The 17,966-nt window shown below is 43.2% G+C and overlaps 1 protein-coding gene across 1 annotated transcript in view; it reads left to right on the forward strand.

Annotated features, from left to right (window-relative positions):
• plcl2 (phospholipase C like 2) overlaps nucleotides 1–17,966 on the forward strand; it is an 85,702-nt gene that overhangs the window by 45,344 nt on the left and 22,392 nt on the right. The window contains exon 4 of the mRNA XM_083650111.1: nucleotides 4,609–4,684. Within this exon, the coding sequence (XP_083506237.1) occupies nucleotides 4,609–4,684 (76 nt within the window). The remainder of the gene's footprint in view (nucleotides 1–4,608; nucleotides 4,685–17,966) is intronic.

The raw sequence follows: 17,966 nt of genomic DNA on the forward strand, positions 1-17,966 counted from the left end.
TGTTTTCCATATATCCCTGACTATACATCTTAATTTTTATTTGTATCTGTTTTAGGGATGCACCGATATGAAAATTTTGGCCGATGCCGATAACCGATATTAACATTGCTGTTATGGCCGATAACCGATATTTACCGATGTCGATATGATCTGTATAAAACCACATTTTTATGATCATCACATTTTGTACATACTGAAAAACACATGTTAACACTGAATTTGAAAAAGTTATGCATTTCTTTATTTGCAAAGCCTTTGGAAAAGCCCATAAATCATAGATTTACTGCATTATTTCATATCAATGTGAAGAATTTGGCTGATAATGATAACCGATATTAACATTGCAACATCTGACCGATACCGATATGACCGATATGTTAAAAAATCGGCCGATACTGGCCGATACCGATATGATTGCCGATATATCGTGCATCCCTAATCTGTTTGCTTGTTGCACGTATCTGTTGCCTGATCCTTGTTTTCTATTCTCTTGTTTTCTGTCGACTCTTACTGTAAGCGGCTTTGGGTCATTGAAAAGCGCTATATAAAATAAATGAATTATTATTATTATTATTTAAGCTTCTACATTTGTACTACATTTGTTTGTGTGTTTATCATTGCTACGTCCCTGGGACAACCCATGTCCTGGTTGGTGGAAGGTTCCTGAAGGTTCCTGTGCAGTAGAAAAGGTCTACCAAAAGTTACAGGGCTATACTCTGATACCATGATCCATGCAGGTTTAGAAACTGTAGAGCAGGGGTCTCAAACTCAAATTACCTGGGGGCCCAGGGCTTAAAATTCGGCACGGGAATCCCGCACATTTTACTGAATTTCTGCATATTTTCAATTTATAAAGGGGGAGTAATCCCGCAATGGTTTGCGCAGACCGATCTATGTTTGTGCGGAACGGTGCTTAGCAAGCGAAACGGCTGTCTGTCTGACCCACTGACTGGGCACAGCACAGCACTGAGCACTGACTGTAGAAAGAGATGCAGGATAGCCAAGCGAATGTGATTGGATGAACGTTTGACACTAGGCCAATCAGAGGCAGAGAGGGGCGGGTCATGCCTTTGCCTAGCCTTCGGCATCAGGAAAAAAATATTGCGTCCCTCAGTCCTCTAACGTCAGTGTCAGTGATGTTTAGCGTTACGTTATTGACGATGCAGAATCTGATATCGATAATGACGTTAATTATTAACGTTAATCCTCCTTATGCTGAGTGCCAGTGATGTCAACGATGTTGTCGTTAATCATTAAGCAGCCGTGAAAATCTGGTGGAAGCATTTTCAATAAAAAGTGAAACGACAGACAGATGGATTATAGTCACTTCAATAGAACTCTCCTCAATACAAAAAAATAAAGGCTTTCATGGAACCAAAAGCCTATGGCTTAGTCTGCAGAAAAAACATGACAAAAGCCATAGTAATTTAGACTCAGTTGTGCATAAACTACTTCCTTTTTTAAATACAAAAATGTGAAATTACAGTATTATCGCTTATTGGACAGGAGAAGCAGGTATTTGTCGTTATAGTATCGCCTGAAAAAATCCCCCCCAAAGTCTATAGATCCCCCCCATCTGAAGAACATAAGGGGGGAATTCCCCCCTAGTTTGCAAAGTGAATTTTAAGCCCTGGGGCCGCTGAGTGTCCAGTCTTGTCACAAGGGGGCCACTTCAAGTATTTAAAACAAAGAGAGAAAAATGCAACCGTTCGAATTCTCAACGTTAACAATTTATTTATGTCTATTTATTTGAGGGACAATCTATTTTTTACATTAACAATGTATTTGTTTATTTGAGGGACTTTGTTTTCTTTTTTTAGGGACAATGCACATTACTAAATTAGGCAGTGTTAATTTTCAACTGTCCTTTGGAAAAGAATTAGAACTGATGATACTGTAAATCTCACTTGACAGCTCAGTAATCCCACTGTGTTGGCTAAAAGGCTGATGTTGATGAAGTGACTCTTTTTTTCTGGACAGACGATATTTGCAACCTGCAGCATGCAGTCTTTTAGAAACGTGCCTTCAGTAAACCTGCAGCATGCAGTCTTTTAGAAACGTGCCTTCAGTAAACCTGCAGCATGCAGTCTTTTAGAAACGTGCCTTCAGTAAACCTGCAGCATGCAGTCTTTTAGAAACGTGCCTTCAGTAAACCTGCAGCATGCAGTCTTTTAGAAACGTGCCTTCAGTAAACCTGCAGCATGCAGTCTTTTAGAAACGTGCCTTCAGTAAACCTGCAGCATGCAGTCTTTTAGAAACGTGCCTTCAGTAAAAGGCTTCCCCGCTTTGGCGATCATCTCACTCACCACGTAACTTAATTCAACTGCTGCATCAGCCTCCTTTCTGCCCTTCTGGAAGAGATTTTGTTGAAGTGACAGCTCTAGCTGTGCAGCGCGTTTGTCCCTCTCATCTCCCCGGTACTTTGCATAGGCTACTGCTCTGCATGTTTAGTTGAATAATGTCGCTTCAGGTTATATTCTTTTAGTACGGCGATTTCCTCTTTGCAAATGAGGCAGGTGGCATTGAGTTGAGGGCCGTGAGTTTGAGACCCCTGCTGTAGAGGCTTTCATATGAGAGGAACATTTCATAAGACGCCGCTGTGTCATACTGTAGCTCAACACAATAGATCAGGTGACTGGTAAAATGGGGGGGGGGGGTCAGTATATTTTTATAGGTAGATTGTAGATTGCACGCCTATCATAGCTCCCCCAATACAACTAAATAGATTCAGGGATGTGATGGTGTTTTTGTCAAACTTTCTTTGTATGCAAGTCACATTCATTTCTACTAGGAGAGTCCAGTTTTCTATTGTTATCCCTCGCTGTTCCAGATCACATCCCTGGACACACTCCCTCCTCTCCTCCGCTCTCTGGCATGGCTCGCTGATGGATCTCAGGGGCGCTGTGCCAGTCACTGCTCTTTCTCACACAGTGACTTTGTCACACTGAGCTTGAATAAAATGGCTGTTTGTTTTCCCCTCTCTTCTGTCTTGGCGGCCTGCCTCCGTGGCATGACCTTCAACTGCACTTAAGTCAGTTAGGGAATGTACAAGTCAATTACAACAACCACACATGCATAAAGACCCTATTACCAATGGGCACTAATTGAAACCGAAGGCTGAGAAAGTGTCATCTCATACTTAGTCACTTTGAAATTGGAGGTGTGTCCATGTTTACTGTAGGGTGTCGGTGTACATCATCTCCTTCAGATTAAACAATGAATTACCAGCAACTGCAGTGTTTCCTCTAGGATTCCCCCCCGAACACCCCCCCCCCCCCCCCCCCCCCCCCCCCCCCATCCCCGCAGTATGCAGAAAGGTTTCATTGTACCGGGGTTGTGCGTGCGTGCATGTAGTACGCCGGCGGTCAGAGAATTGCACAAATGTACTTTTCTATAACACTGCGCCATCTCAGCACTGCATCGGCTGCACTGACGGAACGGTGTGTTCGCGTCCATAGCTGGGCGAGACGGGTCCGTGGAGACAGCCTGGCCAGCGAGGCGAAAGAAAAAAGCCGTGAAGGATTTTTGGCTAACCTAGCCACGGCTAACAAGCTACTGTGCAAGCAACAGTAGAAGCTAGCGCTAGGCAGGCAGCTAAGCTAGCTATAACACTACCCCGGCCGGGGAAGCAGTTAGCTCGGGCTAGCGTAACTCCACAGCTAATAGCTAGCCACAGGCTGGCTAGCTAGAGAGACTACCAAGCTAGCTGTATACAGCACGAGACAAAAACTCTTAGCTTTCGCAGTGGGTCCCGCCGTTCCTGGCGAAGAGTGCCGGTTCGACAAAGTCGCGCAGTCGTCGTCCGCGGCTCCCGTTGGGGTTGATGGAACACAAGGAGACAGGTGTCACTGCTGGCTAAGAGCTAACCGTAAGCTAGTCGAGGGTCAAGAGAAAGACATGTAACGGGCCAATGCCATTTGCCAATGACGCCTTCGGGCGCAATGGGTGGTTTTATAATTATATATTTTGAGAAAATATACATTGTCCAGTTGGTGCGCTGCAGGGGGCAGCTTGGCATAGTGTGATTCCGAAGTTCGAAACTAAGTAAAACCCTTATCTGTGATAGCAAACATACACATCATTAACCTCCTGATACACCACTGTGGCTGTCCTTGTGAGAAAACCAAATGTTTTTGGGGTGTGGGAGGGTGAGGGCATGGCATATAATGTGTCAATGGATTCCCAAAGCCGTTCCATCTGTGATGAGAGCCACCAAGAGAGTTTGAACAGTCTGCAGGTCAGCAGAGTTTGTGCACTCAGTTAAGACTCAGCATGACGATGGCAGCGTCCTTCACAAGAAGGCTTCACATGTTGATGATTACTTTTAGAAACCTGGCTATCTTTTAATAAACACAACCTGAATTGCTTGTCTTGGTTTTTTTTGTTTTTTTCTCTCCTTCCCTCCAATTTTGGCATTCTCAAATATGCTTCAGCGACCTCGCCCACTGATATGCCTGTAATAACAGCTTGTTTTTCGGTGCCCTTCCCTGGATACAGACACCCGGCCACCAGATGATTGCTTCCTGCTGTAGTGCTGGATGCCAGTTTTGCTGAAGGGAAAACAGGGGCACATATGAACCAAAGTGTTTGTCTCTGTCTCTTTTTCAGATGATCCAGACCAGCAAGACTCTATTAGAGAACTCTGAAGGGGTACACGAGCGAATTCTGCAGACCCAAAAAGCAGGTAAGCCTAGAGATGGTCAGACATGAAAGGAGATCAAGGCATTGGGAGAAAGCTCATAAAAGGCTGTTTCCTGACAGCGTTACGACAGCGCTCAAAGTCAAACACGCTGATTGCATTCCCCCCCTCCCCCCATTTACATAGGTGTTATTAACATTTGATTAATGTTCAATTATGTGGCTCAGACACTGCTTCCCTTTTGAAAAGCTGTGGTTCAAACAAGAGGGTTTGATTTGCGCCGGCATCAGTCCTCCGCTGTGTTCTAATTACAAGGGTTGCATTGAGTTTGGGAGAGATGGGGAGGTGGAATAAACATCTAGGGCTGGAGACAACATCAAAGCTAACAGACCGCTGGCGCTCCATCTATGCTTGTTCTCCACCAGACACACCAGGCCAATAAATGCCAAATGAAAAAGAATAATTTACATGAGTGAAGAAAGCATTGTTTGTTCAGCTTTTGGATCAAACAGTCGGCGCTTGTGCTTCAAAATGATGACGTAAACGTCCTTACAGCTTGTCATGATCCTCTGTATCTTTCTTTCTCTTTTTTTAAATCAGTTTATTTTGGATTCTTCTCCCCAATTGTAGTTGGCCAATTCCCATGCTGTCCCGGTTGTTGCTCCACCCCCTCTGCCGATCTTGGGAGAGTTGTAAACTACTGTAGTACATGCTTCCCCCAACACGATGCAGTCACCAGCCGCTTCTTTTCACCTGACAGCGAGCAGTTTCACCGGCAGGACATAGCGTGTGGAAGGCTCATCCTCTTCCCGCCAGTTCCCCCCCGCCCAAACAGACGCCCCGACCGACCAGGACTCATACCCCACCGGCTCATACCCAGACACGGCCAATTGTGCCTGTGGGAACCTCTTATTTATTTATTTATTTAACCTTTATTTAACCAGGTAGGTCAATTGAGAATCAGTTCTCCTTTACAATGACGACCTGGCCAAGAGGCAGCATAAATAGAAAACAAATGGACATAAAGAAAAACATAGAAACAAATAATACAATTATACACGTCATACCAATCCTAAAAGAGAGTAATATTTACAATATTTACCGTGACATATTAAAAAGTAAATGGCTAAAAACAATAAGGACATGAAGAAGCAGATGGTTAAAAGCAAGTGCAATGATCTTGTACTATTGATTAGTGAGTTTTTGAAAGAGGAGAGCGGAATGAGTGAGTTCAGTTTTAAGGTCCGTTGCAAATGATTCAGTCATCTGCAGCAGAAAACTGAAAAGAGGAATGACCAAAGGAGGTACGGGCTTTGGGTATGAGGAGATTGATGGAGCTACTGGAACTCAGACTGCGATTTGTGTTGTGGATATTAAGAAGTGACCGTAGATATGACGGAGTTTTACCTATGAGAGTTTTGTAAATGAATAAAAACCAGTGAGTTTGTCTGCGAGAATGGAGTGAATGCCAGTTCAGCAGAGAATACAGGCAGCAGTCGTGAGTGTTAAATGAAGATCCAGTCACAAAGCAGATAGCAGCATGGTAAATAACATCCAGTTTGTGAAGGAGAGTTTTTGAGGCAAACCTGTAGGCTACATCACCATAATCCAGAATTGGGAGCACTGACATTTTAACCAGAAGCTGTTTTGCAGAATGTGTAAAGGAAGATTTGTTACGGTAAAGAAAACCAATACGAGATTTGACCTTTCTGAGCAGAACATTTATGTGAGTTTCAAAAGAGAGTTTGCTGTCGAGCCAGATACCGAGATAGTTGTAGCTTGCGACACAATCAATCTCCGAGCCATCCAAGGAGGACATTTTGAGGGGACACTCAACGTGTGGTAGATTTCTGTTAAAAACCATGCATTTAGTTTTATTTGTGTTTAAAACTAAATGGAGACTGGAGAAAGTACGTTGGATGCTATTGAAACTGGCCTGCAATGAAGACAGTGCGGTAGTCAGGGAGGAACTAGATGTATAAATAATGGTGTCATCAGCATATAGATGTACATGAGAATCACCTGCGGCAAGGGCAATATTATTAACATAAATATTAAATAGTGTAGGACCCAAGATGCTACCTTGTGGGACACCGTTAACTACCTCTGACCAAGCCGGAAGTACCGCTGCCGGTAATTGAACCCGGGTCTCCATGGTGGTAGGCGAGTGCTTTTACCAACACTACCCAGATGCCCCGATTCTCTGTATCTTTCATACACACCACCACCACCGCATGATAAATATAATAATAATAATAATAATAAAGTTTATTTGTATAGCACTTATCAAAAGCAGATGTTACAAAGTGCTTTACAATGAACATAAAACGACAATAAAAATATACAGTGTGTGAAAAAGCATGTAAAAAGCAGGCAGTAAAACAAAATTCATCAGAAGAAAAATAGACTAGATAAAGAGTAAAATAACAATAGAACAAAGTTCATAAAAAAGCCTTTCTGTATAAATGAGTCTTGAGAAGTGATTTAAAAGACGATACAGATTAGATTTTTTTTATCTTCTTTATCTGCTGATGGAGAGTGAAAAATAAGAACATTCTCATCCCCGTCTCCTTTCTTAGCTGTGGGGAAAGTGGCGTGTGCTTGTGAGAGGAGTATTTAATGCCTGTTTATCCAGTCCTGTGATGGGAAGCTCTGTGAGATGGCCTTCTGGCCTCTCCTAATGTGTTGACTTAATGTGTGTGGTGGTAAAGTGAATCCATTCCACAGAAGCTGGGGAAGGGAGGAGGGAGATCAACACTTTAAGAGCCTGATTGGCAGCTTATCAATAGTCTCTGCAGAATCAGAAATGTGTATGCATGCACACACACCGGGCACACTCTCACACTCAGGTGGCCTCCGATGGGAAAGCATTGGCACAAGATGTTGTCGGAAAGATTATAATATTCTCTCCCTAAATCTTCCCTTTCCAGTATTATCAGGGAAAACCTGAGAAATGGTAACCTGACTCACAAACCACACATGCATCTGGGTATGGCATGGCCAGAGCCAACATCACGTAAAAAAAAAACTACTTGGCAGGTGATTGGATGAAGCGTTTGTCTATCACCGTCTAGGATATGACGCAGTAGGTCGGCGCCGCCGCAGAGCAAAGCAGGCTAACTGCAGCTAACAGCTGTTAGCTGAACGCTAACAGACTGCAGCTGTTGGGTGCAATCATTGACTGTTCAATTCGCCACAAGAATGAAGAACTGCTGATGTCTGAGGATGAATGCTTTAGTTAGCATGGAGGTAGGCGATTTCTGTTGTTTTTGCACCTTAAATGTAATCTTACCGATTCACTGGCCTGCATGCATGTGTTAGCCTAACATTAGCACATTATCGAGTTAGCTTGGCAGGCACCAGTTAACCGCAACTGTAAATGTGGACGTGTGATGAGTAATGTTAACGTTAACATCGATTGCCGGGAGGACAGAACCTCGAACCGGGAACCTTCAGTTTCCCAGACGACAGCTCTCTCTCTCTGTATACACTAATCCCACGGCCAATTTGTGTAGGCTGCCATCTAGTGGGGCCGCCATTACTGCGGGGACTGTGCTGCTGGCTGCTGCAGAGTGCCAAAAGATAACGGCGTCGTGAGCTGGATTGATAACGTGAGACAGTAGCCCCCAGTTACTGATGAAGGTACGACCTTATTATGGATGGGGATAGTAATTATTCAAATTGTGAATAGCGGAAAAAATACCACTTAACGAGCCGTATTTCAAGTGATGTTATTGTGTAAACATGCTAATGTTAACTTACTGACTAGCTAGCATAAACAATCAAGTTGCATGTAATCATTGCACACCAATTACATTAGTAAAATTAAAAAAAAAATACGAATTTGTTTTTTTATAGGCATTCAAGGGTATTTTATTAATCGCCTGGCTTGTGATGAGCAACATAATGCCAACTACAGGTCTCTCATAGAGGGCCAAAATGACCTGAGCTCGGGATGGATTGGCCAAATATTGCACACTCTACCAGATGATGAACACATCATTCTGAAAGGACCTGTCAGATATTCACAGTCCATTAACAACCATCATAATGTTGACATAACCCATGTCATAATCACTGTTAGCTTAGGCTAGGCAGCTGGCAGCTGCATGCTACTCATTATGAGGTGAAATAACGTTAGCGATTTACGACTGTTAACCAAAACCTACCGTGCTGTTGTTATTGGGAACAAAGTCCTTTCTGTTAATATTCTTGATCCACCTCTGGCGAACAGCTCGGTCCTCTGCACGTCCAGGGAATCTATATTAGTATGTTTATGTAAAGTTATGGTTTCAGACAGGGGGGCACTCTTCATGTAGCTAACGCTAGTAAAGGCTGTAAGTTAACATTAGCATGTTTACACAATAACGTCACTTGAAATGCGGCTCGTTAAGTGGTATTTTCTCCGCTATTTACAATTTGAATTATTATTACAATAATAATAATTATTATTATTGAACTGTGAATTAAATATAAAAAATATAAAAATAAGTTAACTGATATTATTAGGAAATGTAAGAAAGATTATTATAATAACTTATTAGAAAAAAATAAGAATAATATCAAGGGCACTTGGAAAATCTTAAACTCAATTATAAGAAATAGAACAACTAGCTCTGAATTCCCAGAGACCTTTCTAGATAATGACAAAACAATAACAGATAAAAATGATATGGTGGAAGGCTTCAACAAATTCTTTGTGGGTGTGGGGCCGAAACTTGCAGGAGAGATAAACCCTCCACAAGGGGGAGGTGTTGCCCAATTTTATGGGGAAAGAAATCCAGTTACCATCTTCATAAGGGATACAGATACAAAGGAAATTATTGATGTCGTAAACAACTTCAAGAACAAAACATCTTTGGATTGGAATGGTATTGATATGACTTTGATTAAACAAGTAATTGAATGTATCGCCGAACCACTAACACACATCTGTAATCTATCATTCAAACTGGGCTCCTTTCCCAGAAAAATGAAAACGGCTAAAGTGATTCCGTTATTTAAAGCCGGTGAAAGAAATCTCTTTACCAACTATAGGCCAGTTTCCCTGCTTTCCCAGTTTTCAAAAATTATGGAAAAACTCTTTGTTGCACGTTTGGACAGTTTTTTGGAAAAATATGAGTTGCTCACAGATAGTCAATATGGTTTTAGAAAGAATCGATCAACCTCAATGGCGTTAATGGATCTTGTAGAAGAACTAACAAGTACAATTGATAATAAGAAGTTTGCATTAGGCATATTTATAGATCTGAAGAAAGCATTCGATACAATTGATCATGACATTCTGTTACAAAAACTGGAATGGTTTGGGATCAGAGGGGTAGGGCTACATTGGTTAAAAAGCTATATAGAAAATAGACAACAATTTGTACAGATAGGGGAATATAGGTCTTCACTTTCAGACATCACCTGTGGTGTGCCGCAAGGGTCAATTCTAGGACCAAAATTATTTTTGCTGTACATAAATGATATATGTAATGTTTCCAATATACTCAAATGTGTTATTTTTGCTGATGATACAAATGTCTTCTGTGCAGGGGAGAATCTTCAAAAGTTGTTGGAGGTTGTCTCAGCCGAATTGGGCAAGCTGAAGTTGTGGTTTGATGCAAATAAGTTATCTTTGAATATAAAAAAAACCAAATTCATGGTTTTTGGAAATCGTAACATACATTTGAAGGCACCGGTGGAATTAAAAATAGATAGTGTTAGTTTAGAAAGAGTATATGAGAACATATTCCTGGGCGTCATAATCGACCACAACTTCAGCTGGAAACCCCATGTCAGCTATGTCAGGTCCAAATTAGCAAGGAGTGTGGGGTTACTGGGTAAAACGAGGCACGTTCTGAACCATAAATCACTGTATACACTGTACTGCACTCTCATTCTACCATATCTAATCTACTGTGTGGAGGTGTGGGGAAATACCTACAAGAGCACACTTCAGACAATAAGCACCATGCAAAAAAGAGCAATTAGAATAGTGAACAATGTAGGCTATTATGAACACACCAATGACTTATTTTTAAAGTCACAGACATTGAAATTTAGGGATCTAGTGGATTTCAAAACTGCACAAATAGTGTTTAAAGCAACACAAAATCTACTGCCAAACAACATCCTAAAGATGTTCAATGATAGAGAAGGGGGATATAACTTAAGAGGGAGATTTAATTTAAAACAGCCGATTGTGCACACCACTAAGAAAAGCATGTGCATTTCTGTCTGTGGAGTGAAGTTGTGGAATGGTTTACCGGAGGAGTTAAAGGAAAGCAAAAATATTGTTCATTTTAAGAGAAAGTTGAAACACTTTATACTGGAGAAATATAGAACTGATGGTTAACTGTCTTTCGATGATGTATACGGTAGTTCAAATGCTAAAAATGTATATATGACGTATAGATCAAATGCTTAAAAAAAAAAAAATTGCTTGCTGTTTTTGTTAATTTGTTCGTTTGTTTTTTTGTAATTAGACCATATGGAAAGTTTGTAATTTATAAGATGAACTGGGTTAGGGCATTTACAAGCTTATAGCTTCAGCCCTAACCTTTTCGGCCAGCATCGTATGTTTGTTTTGTTTCGCATGTTTGTTTTTTTTTTTTGTGATGTGGCGCGAAATAAACTTTATTCATTCAGTCATTCAATAATTACTATCCCCATCCATAATAAGGTCGTACCTTCATCAGTAACTGGGGGCTACGGTCTCACGTTATCAATCCAGCTCACGACGCTGTTATCATTTGGCACTCTGCAGCAGCCAGCAGCACAGTCCCCGCAGTAATGGCGGCCCCACTAGATGGCAGCCTACACAAATTGGCCGTGGGATTCGTGTATACATAAGCTGCTTTCACACCGGCCTTGAAAGCGGTAAATGTTACGGAATATGTGATCCGCGCCTTCGATGTGAGAGTGGTGAAAGCAGGGTGGTGAATAATTGTGTTACGCCTTTCCTTCCACCAGTGGAGGTAGTCATAGCGCCGTATCGCCCTCCACTCCGCCTCCACCGGAAAGGCTAGTAGCCGCGACACGGAACAGCCTACTATCAGAAGTAAGATAACCAAAGCATATCTGCAGTCTGTCTCGCCTGTTGTGCGTTAATAGACTCTGTTATAATAATAATCTCTCTCGCAATACTGTAGGTGCGCACAGAGAAATCCATCTGCAGCTGCTTTATGCACAGCTGCAAAATTATCTTCAACTCCCCAGAATATATTCATGCATCCGCACGCAGTACGTCCTCTCATAATAATGCAGGTGGAACATGAAGTTTTTTCGGTAGCCTACCTTGTCTTGGAGAACACTTTAAATGATTACTAGTTTCTGCATTGTCGGCATATTTGGGTGAGCTGTCGACTGTTGTCTTTTCTCTTTGATGTCTTAACAATCAGCTGTTGAGAGCTGCTGTGCATAGGCTACATGGCGATGTTTTGATTGGTTTGGTTGGTGACCAGCATCATTTTAATTTGTCGGACTTTGATTAATTATAACAATGAAACTCGGCGCCCATCGTTCACCCTCGTTTCAATCCGGGAGGGGTGGATGGCTGGACGCTATCTGAAAACGCACTTCGAGGCGGAAATATGGCAGGGCTGCTCGGTCTTGTGTGAAAACAGTTTCTGTGGCAAGGCTGCCGGCGTTGCGGGCCTTCTGAACGGCAATAATGCATGATCTGTGTGTGAAAGCGGCTATTGATACAGCATGCGAATTGCTGCGGGGAATTGGGGGGAATTCCCTCCCTCTGCTTTTGATATCCCCTCTGCTCATTGATTTTTATCTACCGGGGTGGATATGTTTTTCCCTGCTTCTGGTCAGACTGAATTAAATAAATGCATTTCCTACTGTATGCCTGTATGCTATTTCAAAAGGATGTTCCCCAAGGGCTTCCGGGTAGTGTAGCAGTAGATTCCCTGCCTACCAACACGAGGGTCGCAGGTTTGTGCCCCTGTGTTACTTCCGGTTTGGTCGGGCGTCCATACAGGCACGATTGGCTGTGTCTGCGGGTGGGAAGGTGGAATTGAGGGTATGTCTCCTGGTCACTGCACTAGTGCCTCCTCTGGTCGGTCGGGGCGCCTGTTCGGGGCAGAACAACATAAGTCCTGCCGGTGAAGCTCCCCACTGTCAGGTGAAAAGAACCCGCTGGCAACTGCACATGTATTGGAGGAAGCATGTGTGTGACTACGGCTCTCCCCAGATCGGCAGAGGGGGTGGGGCAGCGACCGGGGCAGCAGGGTGAATTGGCCAAGTACAATTGGGGAGAAAATGGGGGGGAAATCAGAAGGAAAAAAAGCAAGTCTGCAAACAACAAACTCTCTGAAGTTAGCGGCTATAGTTGTCGCTGCCCTTTGAGGTGCCTGGAGCGTAGTGCGTGCACCGAGCAGTAGGCTCTCCAAGCTGGTCTATACAGCCCAGGGGCTCAGCAGCACTCAGCTCTCCTGCGTCTGTTTCAGCTTGCTAAACGCCTGTCAGCTTTTTCAAGATGGCCACCAAATTGCCCACACAAAGTTGTTTTTGTGTCTATCCCTTCTCTGCTGAACTTTTCAAGCCTGCGTGGCCTCGCCTGCTCTATTGGCATGCGCAGCGCACAATTTAATTTCTCAACTTCGCGTCACTATGCTTATGACATCATCAGTGATGTCATAAGATCATTTTTTGTCAATATTGATGTCACTGATGACATCACTGATGATGTCATAGACATTGTGACATCATCAGTGGGACAAAAATTGAATTGGGATTTATGACATCACTGATGATGTCACAGTGGGATTTATGACATCACAGTGGGACAATCACAACAGATGATGTCACAGTGGGACAATCACAGTCGGATTTATGACATCACAGATGATGTCACAGTGGGATTTATGACATCACAGTGGGACAGAGAAACAAACAGAGCCCCAGCTCCCGTTTATATACTGATGATGATAAAGCATGGCCTCTGCTTGCGGGCAAAGAGATCCAGTCTTGCTTCATCCATGCCAGTGGCTGCACTTGATCTGTCATACATTAGGACAATGTCATGCATGTGATGCAGACTGCATCAGCCACATCCTCAGGGAGGAATTCATCTTCCAACCAGGAATATTCTTCTTTCAAGTGTGACTGGATTGACTCAGCTGTTTGGAAGGAATGGCATGCTGCTGGAGAAGGATTAGGATTCTTCTTAATGTAAGCAGGGCGGACATTGGTGAATGGCTCTGGAACTTTCTTCACCTTCGTGTCTTGACTTCAATTTGAGTAGTTCACGCTCTTCAGCAGCATATTCTTGGCTTGGATGTTGGAAAATTGAGACACTTGTAGGGTGGAAGGTGGGTAGGAGCAGGGGTGAAAGTGGTTTGAATTTCTTACAGGAACTATACTACCCCAACCTTCATCGTTTCATATTGTCCTCCTCCCGCCCCCAGCTTCATGCATCCCTGAACACACACATCAATTTTTTGAATGCCTGTAGCCTATGGTGTAGAAATTAGAAACACTTGACAATATGTAGGCTATAGTGAATTATTTAGGCCTGTTTAAACATTACAACAACAGACTATCCTATGTGGACTATCATGTGTGATTTCAACTCTCCTTTTTGACCAAAACATTTACCACACATTGAACAATTAAATTGTTTCTCTCCTGTGTGAACTATTATGAATAACCGCGGTAGGCTACATTGTATGCTTTGGTGCGATGTAGGATTTTGTCTTTCAATAATAATATCCTCATTGCAGCCTTGCTGTAGTTGTTGGTGTTGTTGCGGTTATTTGACTTTCTGACCACCGCCTCAGTGCTTATTATGAGTCCAGAATAACAGATGCCATTGGGAAGGCTAACCATTTACTTTTGGCTTTATTGATTGTGTATGATTCAACTTTGTATCTATGATTTTATATTATTGCATGTTTTTGTAGATTGTTGGGACTTCACTGGCCTGGAACAAACTGCTGGACTGGGGGGAATGAATAGCTGTGCCAAAAAAAGAAGAAGCTAGGCCTATGTGCTGTAGCCTATTGTATTTTTTATTTTATATTTTTTTATATTTTTCATTTGCAAGTTCAACTGTCAGCTGAGCTCTGTTATTGAAGCTTTGGCTAAAGCCCTGAATTTTACAATGATGTTTTGAAATAAATATGTTTAAAAATCATTTGTGTGTTAAAAGCTTGTGCTACGTTTTCATTAGCGTTAATATATTACAGTAATTTATTTTCAATGTCCGCGCAAGAGCAATTTGGTTAGGCCTAGTAAAATCGCTGGGCTGGGCGCAGTGTTTGTGGTGTGGGAAATGTGTTAAAAGCTTGTATTACGTTTTCAATAGCGTTAATACACTAAGGAAGGTATGTGACCATCAATCATTTCAATGTCCGCTCTCAAGAGCAATTCAGTTGGTTCATGAAATCGCTGGGCTGTGTGCTGTGCAGTGGTTGTGGTGTGGGAGATTCGAGCTGTCAAAAGAGGACAAAAGACTTGCTCCTGGCCAATCCCGGCGCTTGACTGCTGCGTAGGCGGGCACAGGGCGTGGTTTTGGCTTAACCTATGTGGGTTTCGAAATAACGCAGTATGGACAGACAGCCGAGCAGCAGCGCAATCGGATTTTGATTGACAACAGCTGCGTGTCTTCCAGGAACGCCGTTCAGGCACAGAATTTATGTGGGCCGGACGGTTCCAGCCCACTTTCACCAGTGGGAACTACACTCGCGCAATCCTGGTGGAACTGTTTTTGTTTGCGGAGCGGAGGCAAGCCGCAAGCGAGACTAGACTTGACACAGCCCAGTGCAGGCAGCAGCAGCGGCATTCAGGAGCTACATGCTGGAAGCGCAAATCAGCCTACACACACAGCACGGATTAAAAACCACTGACAGCCAGGTCTAAAACAGTTCTAACAACAATTTAGAAGCAATTTATGAGAGAGACTGTTGTTTATTAGTAATGACATAACGTCAGCCATGCATTTCCTTGTTGGAAATTATGGATCGACTGCACTCTGCAACAATCGGATTTTGATTGACAGGCAGCTGGATGTCTTCCCCCAACGGCGTTCAGGCACCGAAAGTCTTACCGGAACTGCGCACCGGACGGTTCCGGCCCACTTTCACCAGTGGGTAGGAGGAATAGTTAGGGGGATGTGGGTGGTTTAGGGTAGGGGTAGGACCATTCTCCATGTTGAAAATGAACATTGCCTAAAGTGCCATGAGGCTGAATGGCCACACCACTGCGCTGTGAGCTTCAAGGTATTTCAAGGTTCACTTTATTTGTCTCCTGTGGGAGGAATTGTCTTGTGTTCGAGGGAAAAGCTGCATCACACACAGACAATACATTAAAGGCCCATTCCGTCGGTTCTGGCGAGAAATAAATGTGCACAAAGTGTTTTTTATTGGCAATGAGTGAATGCGCCTTGACGTAACTTAAAAATGGCGACCAGGGGCATTTCTCTCCGACCAGCCGTTCAGAAGATACATGGAAATACCGCAGTTTCGAAGGGGTTAGCATTTCCCGCCACAGCTAGAGGATGTGACGTCTGCGCGCGTTCACGAGCTTGCCTCTTGTCCTAGACGGCTAACAGGAAATGGCTAACGTTACGTTTGTCGCTAGCTGCTAGCAAAAGGAAACAACAACACAGACTCCAGAAAAAGTCCACACTAAATAAATAAATATTTATCTAATGAAGCCCGTCTGGCCAGACAGCAGCAATGTGACCGACATCGGGGGTAAACTAGAGTCAGGACTGTGTTTTCGGTTCATGAAGGGAACTTGCTAACCTGACGCTGCCAGATGGACGGTATAGCTCCACATACGTTTCACTAAACCAGTCGATCTGGGAATGCAGTAACCAGACCCGCTGACGGAGGCGGGCACTTTTTCCAAGCTACTTGGCAGGTGATTGGATGACCCATCTGTCTATCACCGCTGGTGGGTGTTAACTTCAACCAATCAGATCGCCGAAGGTGCCTGTGCCTGATCTCCGTGGTATTCATTGATTGAGTCCTCACCGTCGTAAAGTCACCTTCGAAGCATTTAGTTAGATTATAACGAACTAGTTGTGTGGCTTAGCCTTCCCAAATGTTGCCGTTGGTTTTTTAGAATTTAATACATAGAATTGGGAAAAGTTACATTCAATTTCATTCAGACTGCCTGTCACTTCCGCGGCGGCAGCCATGTTGACGAGTGAAAAGAACTACGGTACAAAGACCATGTACCCACTACTTGCCCAGACGAGCCTGAGCCCGCCTAAGGCTGCCGCTGATTCGTCGGGCCGGCATGGTTCGGCCAATCATCTTGACTGCCTGTGCATGACAAGATGGATTACGTCGAGAGAATCTCTTTTGATCTTGCAAGGTTATCCATCTTGCAAGCAAGGTTAGGAACTTGCTGCTTGTAGCTACTGTAATGTGGTTTTGACCAGATAACGTTAGCTGCTTGCTAATGGATTTTCAACATTCAAGATTTTTATTGTCACTCCGTAGTACAAGTATCTGACCACCTGGTCAGAAACTCTGCTAACATTACCGTCTTGTGTGAAGTAATGCAACCCTAACGTTACTACCGTTATGCTTATGGTCATGGAACATTATTGTTTGACTGCAGTTAGCTGCGGTGGTGAGTGCCTATTATAACCATAACGTTAGCTTGATGCTATACATGGCTAACTAATAGATTTAGCTATATTTATAGAAATTACCACCAGCCCCACTAATAACGTTACTGTCTTGTGTTGATAATGAATCTAACAGTCGGAAATATGCCTAACGTTAGCCTACTGTCTGTTATGCTTACGGTACATTGTTTGACTGTTCAGTTTGGTAAACTCCAGGCATTAAACTGTACCGTACATACAGGGGGAGCAGGCTATTTCCTGGCTTGTGCTAACGTGAGTATCCACTTCCCCGCAGCCAGCAGGCTCTGACTGCAGTTAGCTGCAGTGGGACTGCACATAACGTTAGCTTGATGCTAATCGCAGCTAACTAATATTAATTTACATTTATAGAAATTACCACCAGCCCCACTAATAACGTTACCGTCTTGTGTGGATAATGAATTTAACAGTCGTAAATATGCCTAACGTTACTGTTATGCTTATGAAACATTGTTTGATTGTTCAGTTTGGTCAACTCCAGGCATTAAACTGTACCGTACATACAGGGGGAGCAGGCTATTTCCTGGCTTGTGCTAACGTGAGTATCCACTTTCCCGCAGCCAACACAAGCCAAAACACGGCCAAACATGCCACAATAACGTCCCCTAATTCATCCAGAATCCTTCCTGGGCATCTCGAGGCTGATCTGACCGATAAATTGTCCAGGTTGCCGTTTTCAAGTGACTTTTATGAGTTAACGTTACAAAG

The sequence above is a fragment of the Poromitra crassiceps genome (genome assembly GCF_964638095.1).
Source record: "Poromitra crassiceps genome assembly, chromosome: 1".
Classification (NCBI taxonomy): domain Eukaryota; kingdom Metazoa; phylum Chordata; class Actinopteri; order Beryciformes; family Melamphaidae; genus Poromitra; species Poromitra crassiceps.